General features: G+C 42.5%; 1 protein-coding gene across 1 annotated transcript in view; it reads right to left on the bottom strand.

Annotated features, from left to right (window-relative positions):
- stxbp5l (syntaxin binding protein 5L) overlaps positions 1–17,566 on the bottom strand; it is a 174,775-nt gene that overhangs the window by 78,698 nt on the left and 78,511 nt on the right. The window contains exon 6 of the mRNA XM_065001593.1: positions 7,654–7,788. Coding sequence (XP_064857665.1) covers positions 7,654–7,788 — 135 coding nt within the window. The remainder of the gene's footprint in view (positions 1–7,653; positions 7,789–17,566) is intronic.

Genomic DNA, 17,566 nt, shown 5'->3' with positions numbered 1-17,566 from the left:
GACATCAATATGACTCATATTTGAATAGCTGATCCGTCTTTTTATCTTTTCCAAGTCTTTGTCTTTTTGTGTTCCTTTCTCATACAACACGGTGGACATTTTTGTCTTGTGAAATACAATGAGGAGTGAGGTAGGAGCCCCTGTGTCTTCCTAACAAAGCTATGTTCCCATCAGGCTTCCCACTTTCTTCTTTGATTTGAGGCTGTGCTTTTCTTTCCCTGGTTTTATTACACAGACACTACATCTAAAGCCTCGTAGGAAAAGACCCAGACTAGAGCATTATGGGTAGTAGGGGGTTCTGGCCCCATCCTGGGAGCTGTGAATAAAGGACAGCTGGCACTTACTTTAAATTAGCCCTTATTGGGGAGGGGAGCGAGAGAGAGAGAGAGAGAGAGAGAGAAGAGAGAGAGAGAAGAGAGAGAGAGAGAGATAATAGTTGAGTGATTGATTGCTTCCAAGGAGCCAGAATGAATTGGGTATATTGTCTTTGCAACCCATTGGGGGAATCAGCCAGCATGCTAGTGTGATGTTTATGTGTCCGATACATCCTCTTCCTGCCAGCAATGCAGCTCTATCGAGATGGATGCAGTGTACTTGCCATGTCTCCCACTTCTGATAATGGAAAAGCAAATTCATTTTGGATCACAAGTGCCTCACTGCTCAGCCAATACTCAGGAGGGCGGGGAGATACACACATCATATAATGTGTTTTGGTACGGGCTTTTAGGAAAAAGAGTCCTGCTCAGAAAAGCTCCACTTTAAATAAGTGATGTGTGTCTTAGCGTGTGTGTGTGTGTGTGTGTTGAGCTGAAAATCTGAATAATAACATCCTCCACCTCAATTTAAAAGGTCCAAAGCAGTCGCTTTAATCTTAATATTAAATCATTTCTGTCACGCCCTGATCTGTTTCACCTGTCCTTGTGATTGTCTCCACCCCCCTCCAGGTGTCGCCCATCTTCCCCATTATCCCCTGTGTATTTATACCTGTGTTCTCTGTTTGTCCATTGCCAGTTCATCTTGTTTGTCAAGTCAACCACTGTTTTTCAGCTCCTGCTTTTCCCCAGTCTCTCTTTTTCTTGCCCCCCCCTGGTTTTGAACCTTGCCTGTCCTGTCTCTGAGCCCGCCTGCCTGACTACTGTGCCTGTCTCTGAGCCCGCCTGCCGTCCTGTGTCTGTTCCCCTATACTCTGGATTCTCGACCCCTGCCTGCCTTGACTTGTCGTTGCCTGCCCCCGTTGCTAAAATAAACTGTGTTAATTTGACAGTCTGCATCTGGGTCTTACCTTGATCCCTAATACATTTCTCTGTAACAATTAATGTTATTGTTACAGAGTTTTGGTGAGTTTTGGAACTCTCTTTCTTATTGGTCGATTAACTAATTTATCGCCTGATGATGTCACCAGCTATGCCAAAACTCCCTCCTAACAAAACAGATTGAGATTTCAGGTGCTTTTCAAACAGCTCCTACACCTCATAGTGTGGAAATATATATATATTTTTTAAACCCACAGGGGATCGCATTTTTGACTGCACTGGGCCTTTAAGCCTGAAAGTGCATATGGTAAATGTCATGAAAATAAACATTGGGGATATGGTTTTTGCTGTTCCAATTTAATACTTGTGCAAAGTTATATTTAGTTCCACCATATGCATACGGAAACACACACACGTTAACACGTGCACACACACACACACACACACACACACACACACACACACACACACACACACACATTAGCTCCTCACACACCTCCGTCCTCCTCGAGCATGACGGAGAGGGAAAAAACAAACCTCATTCCTTCCCCTCTGCAGTTCATTTCCATTAGAGGCATGCTTGATGCTTTCCCTGTGAAGGAGCACAGTGTGCGTGCGTGGGTGGGTGTGTGTCTTTGTGAGAGAGACTCATCTTCATACATACTGAGTGGAAAGCAGTTCAACACAGTCAGACAATACAAGCTTCATTGGCTCTGTTTAAACACATTGATGAGGACGAAACATTATTGTTAAACTTTTCTTGAACTACTCTTTAAAACCCACTTAACGCATGTTAAAAGTAGTCGTAGTTATTGCATGAGCATCATCTAACAATGGCGTGGTGTAAGTGAGCAAAGTTAGTTTGCCAAAGCTTCATTGACAAATGAGTTGACGTGGCAGTGCAAGAGGCTTTAGGATAGAACAAGGGCTAGTGTTGGGCCAGTAACCGAAAGGTCGCTGGTTCAAATCTCGAGCTTACTAGGCGTTGAGCGAGGCACTCAACCCTAGTCACTCTGGATAAGACTGTCTGCTAAACGACTCAAAGGTCATATTAATGACACCAACGTCAACAACTGCTGACGACCATGCGTTCTCTGGACAATAATGCACGGTGTGAAAGGTATGTGCCACAACGCACAGTGGAGTGGCACCATTATTGCATTATTTTCAGAGAACGCATGAAGCCCCCTGTCGGTTATCTCTCTTATACCACGGCTATAATTGACCGCATTTGCAGCTAGAAATGTGTTATTTTGCCAATGTAACTGTGTTCAACATCAACTGAAGCAGCGAGCGAGTTTACTAGATAGCTGTTGTAGTTGCATTGGTAACTGAACAAGCAGACATGCTAGCTTAGCTGACCAAACCATCAGTCCTCCTAAATGTTAGCTTGCTATTTTTGAAAATCGAATATTGAACAATGCCAATGATGTTTTCAATTAGATTTTTGATTTCAAAGGCAGCCAAACATATGAACGTTTGACAACACGGCCGGTTATTGCCATGTATTACAGAGAAATAATGCACACTAGAAATGAGCCAATCAGAAACTAGTACTCAATGTTGTGGTATAATACATGACAATAATTAACATACATTCCAATTAAGCAGGAGGATTCGGATATATGTTTGGTTAGCTCCCACCCAGTGGTAGACTCCTGAGCCTGCCATTGGAGCGACTGACAGACGGCCCACCCATTGAAATCCAGTCTGCTTACTTTGGCTAAAACTGTCAAGTCAAGGCACAAAGCCGCCTCGGTGGATGGGACTAGAGTGAAGCGTGATTGACACTACAGTGGAGGGCATGTCAGACTAACACCCGAGGGACAAAGCATAGGTGAATGAAGCCTGCAAAACAGACTTCCTGTGTGTGACAGGGAAGAGACTCATTGGACTAGGTGTCTGAAGGCTCTGTCTGGATATGTCACTTATAATAATACATTTATCAGATGCTTTTATCTAAAGCGACTTACAGTCATGTGTGCATACGTTTTATGTAAGTATGGCCCCAGCGGGAAACAAACCCATGACCCTTGGCATTGCAAGTGTCCCGCTATACTGACTGAGCCATACAGAGCCACTCGTGTCTACTAATTAAGCAATAAGGCACAAGAGGCAGTGCTATGTCATGAATACAGTCCCAGGTAAATGCCGTTGTTCGGCCCGACGAGATAGCGGACACAGCACTGCCTCGCGTGACTTATTGCCTTCGCAAAATTTTTAACAACATATTAAAATAACAATGAATTACATATTTCCATTAAAAAGTTATTTTGATATGTCAGTTCATACAATTTCATTCTTCCATCAGTGATATAGTCCGGATAAAAATCTGGTTGTTAGCGCTTTTGATCATGTTGCTAAAGATGCAACCTGGTCTTCAATTATTTTTGAATAGTTGCTATGCAAAAGGACTGGGATCTTCTGAGAGAAAGAGATCTTCTGTTGAATCTGACAATTAATCTTAATGGTTGTACAGTCGTCTCAAATAAAACTGTGAAGGACCTCGGCGTTACTCTGGACCCTGATCTCTCTTTTGAAGAACATATCAAGACCATTTCGAGGACAGCTTTTTTCCATCTACGTAACATTGCAAAAATCAGAAACTTTCTGTCCAAAAATGATGCAGAAAAATTAATCCATGCTTTTGTCACTTCTAGGTTAGACTACTGCAATGCTCTATTTTCCGGCTACCCGGATAAAGCACTAAATAAACTTCAGTTAGTGCTGAATACGGCTGCTAGAATCCTGACTAGAACCAAAAAATTTGATCATATTACTCCAGTGCTAGCCTCTCTACACTGGCTTCCTGTCAAAGCAAGGGCTGATTTCAAGGTTTTACTGCTAACCTACAAAGCATTACATGGGCTTGCTCCTACCTATCTCTCTGATTTGGTCCTGCCGTACATACCTACACGTACGCTACGGTCACAAGACGCAGGCCTCCTAATTGTCCCTAGAATTTCTAAGCAAACAGCTGGAGGCAGGGCTTTCTCCTATAGAGCTCCATTTTTATGGAACGGTCTGCCTACCCATGTCAGAGACGCAAACTCGGTCTCAACCTTTAAGTCTTTACTGAAGACTCATCTCTTCAGTGGGTCATATGATTGAGTGTAGTCTGGCCCAGGAGTGGGAAGGTGAACGGAAAGGCTCTGGAGCAACGAACCGCCCTTGCTGTCTCTGCCTGGCCGATTCCCCTCTTTCCACTGGGATTCTCTGCCTCTACCCTGTTACGGGGCTGAGTCACTGGCTTACTGGGGCTCTCTCATGCCGTCCCTGGGGGGGGTGCGTCACCTGGGTGGGTTGATTCACTGTTGTGGTCGGCCTGTCTGGGTTGGCGCCCCCCTTGGGTTGTGCCGTGGCGGAGATCTTTGTGGGCTATACTCGGCCTTGTCTCAGGATGGTAAGTTGGTGGTTGAAGATATCCCTCTAGTGGTGTGGGGGCTGTGCTTTGGCAAAGTGGGTGGGGTTATATCCTTCCTGTTTGGCCCTGTCCGGGGTGTCCTCGGATGGGGCCACAGTGTCTCCTGACCCCTCCTGTCTCAGCCTCCAGTATTTATGCTGCATTAGTTTATGTGTCGGGGGGCTAGGGTCAGTTTGTTATATCTGGAGTACTTCTCCTGTCCTATTCGGTGTCCTGTGTGAATCTAAGTGTGCGTTCTCTAATTCTCTCCTTCTCTCTTTCTTTCTCTCTCTCGGAGGACCTGAGCCCTAGGACCATGCCGCAGGACTACCTGACATGATGACTCCTTGCTGTCCCCAGTCCACCTGGCCATGCTGCTGCTCCAGTTTCAACTGGCCTGGGCCCTAGGACCATGTCCCAGGACTACCTGACATGATGACTCCTTGCTGTCCCCAGTCCACCTGGCCATGCTGCTGCTCCAGTTTCAACTGTTCTGCCTTACTATTATTCAACCATGCTGGTCATTTATGAACATTTGAACATCTTGGCCACGTTCTGTTATAATCTCCACCCGGCACAGCCAGAAGAGGACTGGCCACCCCACATATGCTCTCTCTAATTCTCTCTTTCTTTCTCTCTCTCGGAGGACCTGAGCCCTAGGACCGTGCCCCAGGACTACCTGACATGATGACTCCTTGCTGTCCCCAGTCCACCTGACTGTGCTGCTGCTCCAGTTTCAACTGTTCTGCCTTATTATTATTCGACCATGCTGGTCATTTATGAACATTTGAACATCTTGGACATGTTCTGTTATAATCTCTACCCGGCACAGCCAGAAGAGGACTGGCCACCCCACATAGCCTGGTTCCTCTCTAGGTTTCTTCCTAGGTTTTGGCCTTTCTAGGGAGTTTTTCCTAGCCACCGTGCTTTTACACCTGCATTGTTTGCTGTTTGGGGTTTTAGGCTGGGTTTCTGTACAGCACTTTGAGATATCAGCTGATGTACGAAGGGCTATATAAATACATTTGATTTGATTTGATTTGATTTGGTCCTCAGTTCTAAACAAAATCTGCTGTGCAGGCTGAATAACGTTCTTGTCACTTGCTAGATAGCTAACCCAGTTAGATAGCTAACCCAGTTAGATAGATGTTTAAAGACAGATTATTTTACTTATATTTAACTGTATCACAATTCCAGTGGGTCAGAAGTTTACATACACTAAGTTGACTATGCCTTTAAACAGTTTGGAAAATTCCAGAAAAAAAACAGCCAAGAACTCAGAAGAAAAATTGTAGACCTCCACAAGTCTGGTTCATCCTTGGGAGCAATTTCCAAACGCATGAAGGTACCACGTTTGTCTGTAGGAACAATAGTACGCAAGTATAAACACCATGGGACCACGCAGTCGTCATACTGCTCAGGAAGAAAACGCGTTCTGTCTCCTAGAGATGAACGTACTTCGTTGCGAAAATTGCAAATCAATCACAGAACAACAGCAAAGGACCTTATGAATTTGCTATAGGAAACGGGTACAAAAGTATCTATATCCACAGTAAAACGAGTCCTATATCGACATAACCTGAAAGGCCCCTCAGCAAGGAAGAAGTCACTGCTCCAAAACCACCATAAAAAGCCAGACTACAGGTTGCAACTGCACATGGGGAGAAAGATCATACTTTTTGGAGAAATGTCCTCTGGTCTGATGAAACAAAAATAGAACTGTTTGGACATAATGACCATTGTCATGTTTGGAGGAGAAAGGGGGAGGCTTGCAAGCCGAAGAACGCCATCCCAACCGTGAAGCACGGGGGTGGCAGCATCATGTTGTGGGGATGTTTTGTTTCAGGAGGGACTGGTGCACTTCACAAAATAGATGACATCACGAGAAAGGAAAATTATGTGGATATATTGAAGCAACATCTCAAGACATCAGTAGAAAGTTAAAGCTTGGTCGCAAATGGGTCTTCCATACGGACAATGACCCCAAGCATACTTCCAAAGTTAGGGCAAAATGGCTTAAGGACAACAAAGTCAAGGTAAGACCTCACCTCAATCCTATAGAACATTTGTGGTCAGAACTGAAAACGTTTGTGCGAGCAAGGAGGCCTACAAACCTGACTCAGTTACACCAGCTCTGTCAGGAGGAATTGGCCCAATTCACCCAACATATTGTGGGAAGCTTGTGGAAGGCTACCCGAAATGTTTGACCCAAGATAAACAATTTAAAGGCAATGCTACCAAATACTCATTGAGTGTATGTGAACTTCTGACCCCCTGGGAATGTAATGAAATAAATAAAAGCTGAAATAAATCATTCTCTCAACTATTATTCAGACATTTCATATTCTTAAAATAAAGTGGTGATCCTAACTGACCTAAGACAGATCATTTTTACTTGGATTAAATAAAGGTCAGGAATTGTGAAAAACTGAGTTTAAATGTATTTGGCTAAGGTGTATGTAAACTTCCGACTTCAAATGTATTTAGAGAGTTACTTGGGACATTGAGGTTTCTGCATTATGATGCATTTACACTACAAAATGATATGGCACCCATGTTAGCACCCCCATTAACATTACACGGGGAATATTCTAACAATGCTATGTAACTTAATTTCTGGAATCAGAACCATTTTCAACATAAGAAAAGTTGGCCCAACTCTGTAAATATAGGTCTATGGCTTCAACTAACTAAATACCAGGCCTTCTGTGGCCCGAATTTCCTGGCTAGTCACTGTCATCATCATCATCATCATCATGATCATTATATTATCATCCACCCAACAAGACCATTGTCACTGCCGTGAACTCAGTATTAAATAGAATAGAACATTATCATCATTATGGTCATCATCATTACAACAATCCTCAGAATATTATCACCCACACAACAAGAACTTCATAACAGCTCTCAACTCAACGTCATCCCACAGTAGTCGTCATCATTAGGTTATCATTGACTATTGAACATTTGGGTATGTTAGATGATTCAACTCACAGTTCTATGGCCTTGTTCCACATGATGACGTATCCAGACAGAACGAAGGACTCGATGTTGACGATGTGTGTATTGCCCCGCTCTGTGCCCACGTACAGCCATTTACTCTGGAAGGGGAGGTGGCAAAAAGTGATCCTGAGGAGGAAAACAAACAGCAGTGTTAAAATACGATAACATTTGATATAATGATTTGGTAGGATGATGTGTTTTCAGTTCAAATTGTTTAAAAAAAATAAACAAATAGCTTCTTAGCAGAGAACATTTTCTCAAGCAAAAATGTTGCCAGGACTGTTTGGGATTGGTCTGAGTGAGGTGGTGAAAACTGAAAACAAGCTGTTATTGGCAAAGAGGTTTGGAACGCTCTTTCTTATTGGCCTATTAACTAATTGACCATCCATGCATAGTGTTTGTCCACTACCGGATCATTTCAGTTAGTGAAACTCCCAAAGTCATTCCATCCATGCATAGTGTTGTCCACTACCGGATCATTTCAGTTAGTGAAACTCCCAAAGTCATTCCATCCATGCATAGTGTTGTCCACTACCGGATCATTTCAGTTAGTGAAACTCCCAAAGTCATTCCATCCATGCATAGTGTTGTCCACTACCGGATAATTTCAGCACCGTTTTGATTGGGACAGCGCCACCGCGCTGCTTTGAAACAAGCCTGGGGACTAGTCTTGATACATCATTCAATGTCTGATTTCTGTTTTCACTGAATTTCCATTTGGATATTAGTTAGACTACGATTAGGCTGGGGAAATGTTAGCTAAGTTAAGGTGAGTGCTGCTCATGATCATCTCGACGAGTTGACTAGTTGATCTTGACTAGTTGATCATCTTGACTAGTTTATTTCGAACATTTTGCCATGTTAGGTAGTAGCCTAGGCCTACTCCCGACCAAAAGGCTGACTAGTTTGATAATCAATCCATGTGATTTTGTTTCACTGAATCTCTGTCTGTACAGGCTATTTGGTTAAATGGCTTCTGGCTGGGCAAATAAGTGGAAGTTGTATGGTTCATCTATTAGTTGGGTCATATATCACTGATCAGAAACATTTAGTTTGCAATAATGTAGCCTAAATCAAGAGTAGGCCTATTATTTTGCTCGATCGTGTATAGCCTATGCAACTCCAAAAGCCTGCAGAGGTTGTGAAATATGAACAGGAGACTCACATGAAGATAGGTCTCTACGCCTGCTCCCAAACAAAGTGTAGACAAAGTGTACATAGGACAGAGATGAAACATGGATCCAAAAAGGATGGCCTTTCTATGTGGCAGTGGTTTCATGTACTTCCCCGTGTTGCTGTGTGGGAAACATATTATTTTATTCTGTTATATTCCATTATATACTTACTATAAAATATATGTGTGTTGACTGTGATCGGGTAGGTGTGTCTTGTCTGTTTAATTAACAAAATAACTAACTATTGCTTTCAATTGGATGGAGCAGCCATGGCTGCACAGAACCGTAACATAGGTCTAATTAAACTCAAAATATGCCATTCTTTTCTTCTGATAATATATTGCATTAGTCTTATGTTTCTTAGGACCTGCTTAAACAAATTGAATATAGATACATTTTTTTCTGGTGTTTATTCTCAATTGATTTATTCAAATAGAGGCCCACCCATATCTGCACACCACTACTACTTGTCACCGGCATGACGGCACAGGAGCTATAAAAGGCGTATGCAGGCAAGAATGTGGTCAAATTGGCCTGTTTGTAAGGGAGTCGCATAAACATTGGCCAAACACGTTTCCAGGCAAAAATACCGTAAATCCTGCGTGAAAGCGGTATATCACTAAAAGGACATTATCGTAATTTTCACACTTTCATAGTATTATTTCAACCTCATAGTGTGAAAATATATACTGTATTAAACACAGAAAATCACGTTTTTGACTGCACTGTGCCTTTAATTATTCCTCCTTCTTAACCTATTCGGCAGCAGTCATCAATAAGTCACGCATCATTACCCTGAGACAAACAGAAGCTAATCACAAGTGGTCAGTATCATTGGGATTGAAAATGCCCTGCACCTTTTGTTCTCTAACTTGTTATCTCCTTCTTACTTCCTTCCCTCTCTCCCCCAACTCACCCCTCTTTATCTCTCTGAACTATTGAGCCCAGGGCTCAAAAACACAGACAAAACCAGTTGAAAGCAATTATCATGGTAAGTGCTATCCCGGCTGCACGCTCCATTTCTCTCTCTCTCTCTCTCTCTCTCTCTCACACACTGCCATGTGTATTTGTGTATTTGCTTATTGTTCCATTACATTGCAGTAATACGACACATCTGATTATACACATTACCGGCTCCATTTCGACGTGTCATTTTCTCACTTGAAAGTATGAAATAAGGGCTCTAAAGTGCGACCCGTTTTATTTTGGGAGCACCAGTACAACTAAAATAAAATGTAAAAAAAAAAAGATAAACGAGTAATGATATTTTCCCTCAGCTCTTCTCAAACAAGACAGAATGACACCTGCAGATGCTTGCTTCCAGTTCCTGGGCCACGCACACCAAGCCCCACCCCCACCAAGCCCCACCCCCACCCCCACCAAGCCCCACCCCACCAAGCCCCACCCCTGTATCTCAAGCAGGCAGCACACAGTTCCTCCATGCTGTTTATTCCCTCAGCATGCTGTCAATTCATGCACTCAACATATTATTGCAAAACAAGAACGATGCGGCTTTCCGCATTATTTCTAAATATGAATCCACGAGTTTTCTCTATTATATTATTAGTTTGTGTATCTTGTTCTCGGTGAAACGCAAGTTAGTTTAAGGAAGCTGGCATGTGCCTAAAATACTGCTAATCACTAATGCTTATTGCTTATTAGCTAACTGGCTAGCTAAATTCCATTTAGCTAAATGCACTGGCTAGGGCAAAGCAAATGTTAGTGCTAACACTGGTTGCTACTACTGGTGGTTTGATTTGATTTGATGTAGATCCCCATAAGGGAAACTCATGTATTATAATATATTCCCAGGGGCGGCAGGTAGCCTGGCGGGTAGGAGCATCGGGCCAGAAATCGAAAGGTTGCTGGATCGAATCCCTGAGCTGACAAAGTTCAAATCTGTCATTCTGCCCCTGAGCAAGGAAGATAACCCACTGTTCTCTGGGCTCCGATGACGTGGATGTCGATTAAGGCAGCCCCCTGCACCTCTCTGATTCAGAGGGGTTGGATTAAATGTGGAAGACACATTTCAGTTGAGTGCATTCAGTTGTACAACTGACTAGGTACCCCACTTTCCTTTCCCCTACAAGGTGTTGAAAGCATTCTGTAGGGATGCTGTCCCCAAAGCTTCCCACAGTTGTGTCAAGTTGGCTGGATGTCCTTTGGGTGGTGGACAGTTCTTGATACACATAGGAAACTGTTGAGCATAAGTGGTGCATGGGTAAAATCCCTGGGGAAGCCAGAAAAACAACAACATTACAACATACTGAATGTGTTGTGATAACTGTGTTGTTTGCTCTATAACTTGTTACTTCATACGCCTTGTGACTGTAATATATGCCTAAGGTCGAGACAATAAAAAGACAGTGGCAGTATACATTCAACCATTCTCACAAAGACACCACAGTTGGAACCAAAAATCTCAAATTTGTCCTTTAGTAGTGGTTTCTTTGCAACATTTCGACCATGGTGACCTGATTCACACAGTCTCCACTGAACAGTTGGTGTTGAGATGTGTCTGTGACTTGAACTCTGTGAAGCAGCATTTATTTGGGCTGCAATTTCTGAGGCTGGTAACTCTAATGAACTTATCCTCTGCAGCAGAGGTAACTCTGGGTCTTCCTTTCCCGTGACGGTCCTCATGAGAGCCAGTTTTATCATAGCACTTGATGGTTTTTGCAATTGCACTTGAAGAAACTTTCAAAGTTCTTGAAATGTTCCGTATTGACTGACCTTCAAGTCTTAAAGTAATGACAGACTGTCATTTCTCTTTGCTTATTTGAGCTATTCTTGCCATAATATGGACTTTACCAAATAGGGCTATATTCTGTATACCAAACCGCCTTTGTCACAACACAACTGATTGGCTCAAACACGTTAAGAAGGAAATATATTCCACAAATGAACTTTTAACAAGGCACACCTGTTGATTTAAATGCATTCCAGGTGACTATCTTATGAAACTGGTTGAGAGAATGAGCGTTCAAAGCTGTCATCAAGGAAAAGGGTGGCTACTTTGAAGAATCTCAAATATACAATATTTTTTATTTGTTTAACACTTTTTTTAGTTACTACATGATTCCATATGTGTTATTTCATGGTTTTGATGTCTATTATTATTCTATAATGTAGAAAATTGTATTTAATAAAGAAAAACCCTTGAATGAGTAGGTGTCTCATTAAGAATCTCATTAAGATTGGTATTGTATGTCAATAAATATCGCAATAGTTGGTTGAAAAATCTTTAATGAGATTTTTTTGCCCTACTAACTACCTGGTAGCTTTACCAGTATATGCAAACATTTGATGGCACAGCAATAAGTACGTAGGTGTAGCGGCTTTCTTCCGTCGAAGGAGAGTCGGACCAAAATGCAGCGTGGTTAGTTCGATACATCTTTAATAAGAAAAAACACGAACAATACAAAAACAACAAACGGAATGTGAAAACCTATACAGCCTATCTGGTGAAATAACTAACACAGAGACAGGAACAATCACCCACGATACACTCACAGAATATGGCTGCCTAAATATGGTTCCCAATCAGAGACAACGATAATCACCTGACTCTGATTGAGAACCGCCTCAGGCAGCCATAGACTACGTAGACACCCCACAAAACCCCAAGACAAAAAAACACACCACAATAACCCATGTCACACCCTGGCCTGACCAAATAAATAAAGAAAACACAAAATACTAAGACCAAGGCGTGACAGTAGGATTCATATAGGCCCAACGTAGGCTATATCTCAATAATAATAAAAAAAAACATGTTTCTGGTGCTCCTAAATGTTGTGTGGTGCTCCTAAGTTAGGAGCACAAGTGCTACCAATGATTTTGTTTTATTTTGAACCCTGTGTACAAGCATACTTCACTCACACGTAAGGTTGTGCATAATATACTACGTCAGCTGTGTAATCATTAGTCAATCAATACACCGTTGATAGCAAGGCATGCTTGGTGTTCATGTAACATGTAATATATTCAGAGGTAGGCTTCTATGTGGCGGTGCGGCCTTGCAATAAAGTCAACTAGGTGAAACGTCTGTCGATATGCCCTTGAGCAAAGGAACTTTACCCTAATTGCTCCTGTAAGTCACTCTGGACAACAGCGTCTGTTAAATTACTCAAATGTACAAATGTAAAACATATTCAGGTGGTCGTCTGCTACGTGGCGGTGGGGTCATGTAATATATTCAGAAGTAGTCTTCTATGTGGTGGTGGGGTGTTCATACAGTCGTTCAGTCTGCATTAGCATCCATCGTGTTTATAAGCACCATCACTAGGGAATACAGATCAACACACTAATTCTCTCCTGTCTATGCTGATTACCTCTCCAGGAGAGAGAATGAGCGGGCCCCGTTCCTCGCCACCCCACTTCCACTTACCCGGGAGATGCAGGATTATTAGATAGGAGATAAATGAGATGGAAGACAATTCAAAAAAGGATTTTGACCCCTTGGGTGTGCCGGGGTGAGGGGAATGGTAAATTGGGAGAGGCAGGAGAGGGCGACTGTGTTTGAGAGAATGGGGAAGATTATATTTGTCTTCACGCTTTCACCAGCTTTGCTGCAAGAAGTGTTTCAGCCGCATAATCTTCATCAGACGTGTTTATTTTTTAAAAACATTTTGGAGTGCCATCAGTTCCCAGTGTTTTTGAACTTGGGATTTCATTTGAAGTCATTGTCATATATGGGAGAGCACCCAGCTAATAAAGCGAGATATCACACCTGTTACCCACTCCACAGGCAGGAGAGGAAGTGTGTGAGAGAACAGGGGGAAGATTATATTTGACTATATTTGACACTTTCCCGAGCTTTGCTGCCAGAAGTCTATCAGCAGCATAATCTAGAGAGGAAAGTTGAGTGAGGTTGCATGTCACAATGACATGTGTAGGTATTCTGTCAGTTCTTATAGTTGGCAAGGATAATTATTGACATCTGATTCCCAGCAGTATATGGAGAAAAACTCAGATAATGGACATTTACAAAATCAACTACTTAAATTAGGAGTTCCTCAAGGTTCAACTGTTGCCCCTTTTATATTTCTCCTGATCGTTACACGAAAGGACATTTCTTTCTAAAATGAACCCCAAGAGCCCTAATCAAAGTGAAGTTAAGTACTCCAACTGGTTCAACTCACTGAGCCTTCTAACTATAAGAAAAAATATACTGAAATCAAAGCCCTTGGCTGAGGAGAAACATGACTCAGTCCCCACTCAGGCAATCAGCTGTTAGGAGGCGGCCATTTCAGACAACCCCATTAGACTCACGATGGTGCCCAGACGACCTCTTTCATTTACACACCATTTGCATAATTTAAATGTCACTGAAAATCAAGAACTTTAGGAGCGGAGATACAGAAACAAGGGAGGGTGAGAAAATAAAAAGGTTGGCGCAGGTCTCGGAGGGTGACTGTGTAATGGAGTGAAAGTCAAAGGCTTTGTTTGACTCAGACAGCTTGACGAGGCGCCGTCACCGCGGCTCATAATTATCAATCAATCAGGAGGAGGCGTGGGTTGAACTGACCGCCAGCTGGCTGGGCAGCCAAGGAGCTTCTGGGGGAACAAATATAAGTAATTAAGTAAATAGATGGAGGGAGGGAGAGATTTAATTGAAGATGTTGTTTCTCTAACCATCTCGGCCACATGCCTCGTGACCTCCCATCTGTTTCTGTAACAGTCTCAGTTTCTCCCGCCGAGAGGAGAATGAGAGGAGCGGGCCATTTTGGATTACTAGTCATGGACAGATAAAGAAACTGTATGTAGCATGGGGAGATTGATCTGCCAATTTGCAAGCAGAGCGTCAACGAGGATACAGGCTGAGCGTGTGATATTCAGGTGTCACACAAGTGATTCTCAGTTATCTGTCACGTGATTCCCAGATGACTACCAGTCAACACTCAGGTGATTTGTGGGTATTGCAGGGGTAAAGCACTGCATTATAGGAGTGGTTAGAGAGCTAACTAATGGTTCACTGGCTGGCTCGTGAATCACCATCCATGTCTTTTTCTATGTGTGCTAGAGGTCTTCACGGGTCCAAAAAGTTGGCCCAGGACCCGAACGGACCCGAGGACAATCAGACCTGACCAGAATGGACCCGATATGGAAAAAAAGGGGACCCGGTCTCTAACAGACCAGAGAATAATCAGACCCGAACCGATTGGACCCGAGTGACATTTTTTAAAATGTTTATCAGCTGTTCTGGTTAATGAATAGGTCTTTATACTGTATGTTGGCTATGACTTCTATAAGTCAATAAATTCACCTTATTGGTGTAAAAACAAATATGCTATAGGCTATGCAGAGCTGGTCCATTTGGGTCCACATGGCTCTTTAAGCTATAGTTACATAGACCCGTAACCCGATGACATTCAAACAGAACCCGACCAGGACCCGATGGACAAGTTAGAATTTCAATCGGGCTCGGGTCTCTGGTATATCCGGTCCATCTGGACCTGTGAAGACCTCTAGTGTGTGCATCACCTATGCTACTGTGGAGTGACCCGTGATACCCCACAGTGATTCCAGAGGAGTAAAAGGAATAAAGAACATTTTAAGTGATTTTGCCACCTGTGAATTCAGAGAAAAAAAATGCATATTTTGTCTCCTCTGTGTGTGTGAGTGTGTGTATGTGCAATCCAAACACTTTATTTAACAAGACAAGTCAGTTAGGAACAAATTCTTATTTACATTGACGGCCTACCTGGCCAAACCCTGACGACGCTGGGCCAATTGTAAGCCGCCCTATGGGACTCCCAATCATTGCCGGAGGTGATGCAGCCTGGATTCAAACCAGGGACTGCAGTCATGCCAATTGCACTGAGATGCAGTGCCTTAGACCGCTGCGCCACTCGGGAGACCAACAGAAAAAACAGCATATGTCATAAGCGAAAACCTGCTGTTAGCTATTTTTTTATGGAATAGACATAGACCCAGACACAGTGACGTGAAAGTACATCAATGAACGTACACACACTCCAAACACTCAGACACATTAATTGGCAAACCTTCATAAAAGCCCTACTTCTGAGCGAAACGCTTTCATCCATGTGCATTAGGAGAGCAAAGGCTATCACTCCTCCCAAGAGTATTGTGTCCCCTTTATTCAGCTCAACGGTGTGAGATTCTAATTGACTCTTGAGATGCCTCGAATTCAGTATCTCAGCCAGGCACCGAGAAGCACAGAGAATAACTTTATACAGGATAATCTCCGGCGACCAGTGTACTTCTCGGAATCTAGGGGTTGGATCATGATCATGAATTTCTCAGATGTTGTAGGTCTGGGTGCAAGTCCCAAAAACCTTCCATTACAAAACAAACTTTATAATAAGAAAGTGTATTCTCACAGTGTAAAATATCTCAGGAAAGTCAAGTAGAGGAGAGGCGAGTATAAAGGGGTTGAGAGGGGAGGAGAGACAGTGACAAGCAGAGGGTAAATAGAAGCTCATTTTGTTTTGATAGAATCACTTCTCACCTCTACTTCTTAGAGCTCAAAACTAAAGAAGGTAACTCCTCCAAGGCAATACTGCTCCCGATTTTGTACCAACACATCTCCTGTGCTACACGCTGCGATAACACGCTTAATCATTGCTACTCTCCCGTCCGGGACGGCTACAAGACCCTCCACTACCCACTCTTCTGCAAATCAGATCACATCTTGATCCAGCTCCTCCCCACTTACAAGCAGAAACTTAAACTTGAAGCATGCATGGTAAGGACTATTCAACGTTGGTCCGACCAATCAGAATATCTATGCTTCAAGACTGTTTTGATCCTGCGGACTAGGGAATGTTCTGGGTCTCCTCTGGGAATAGTATCAACGTATGCACCAACTGCATAGAGTATGTTGTTCCTACTGTGACGGTTAGAACTTATCCAAACCAAAAACCCTGTATAGATGGCAGGATTCACACAAAACTGAAAGCGTTTTACCACTGCATTTAATCACAGCAAGGTGACTGGGAACATGGACATGCACAAACAAACTAGCAATTAGCGCTGCTTGATTAGTGCTTTTTGAGGTCGGTTCAGTTTCAGTTTGATTATTTCAAAAATAATTATGGTTTTCTATTTAGGTTTCGATACATTTGTTTACATTAAATGCACTATGCACTTAGTGAGTTGAATGCTGTAACAACACAGAATAAAGCTATTAACAAAAGTCCCATGGTGGTACTGACTGCCCATTACTGCTTATCACTTAATAACCATCATTTATTTACATTACTCTACTTTAATAAAATATTTCAGTTGTTGTGTATATTACATTTATTTGATTTGATTACTTTATTATTTCATTCCAAGTCATCATCTCATCTCTTTAGAGCTGCTGCCTAGGCTGTTTGACAAAAATCACTATTTGCAGTTCTTCAAAGAAAATAAGGCATACTTTTATGACTCCTGAATACCAAATATCAATCACTTAGATCATGTATTTTCAAGTAGAAATACTGTAATTGCGTAGCAAAAGCCGCTCTATATCCCCTCACAATTACGCATTCTTCGGTCTCTTCAACCAGACAAGCAGATGTGCAATGGATTATGGTCATTGTAGTTTTCTTTTATAGCAAAATTGACCCACTACTACATATTTTTTTACATGTATATTCTACCCACATTTTACATACATGGCAATTTTTTTCTACAGAACTGTACATAGCAAGAATAAAGTCATGTGATATTTTGATATATTTTGTGCCACATGAAAAGATATCACATTGGGCCCC

Source organism: Oncorhynchus nerka, linkage group LG1, assembly GCF_034236695.1.
Source record: "Oncorhynchus nerka isolate Pitt River linkage group LG1, Oner_Uvic_2.0, whole genome shotgun sequence".
Lineage (NCBI taxonomy): Eukaryota > Metazoa > Chordata > Actinopteri > Salmoniformes > Salmonidae > Oncorhynchus > Oncorhynchus nerka.
Note: the sequence above shows the minus strand (reverse complement) of the source record. Positions and strands in the feature narration are given on the sequence as shown.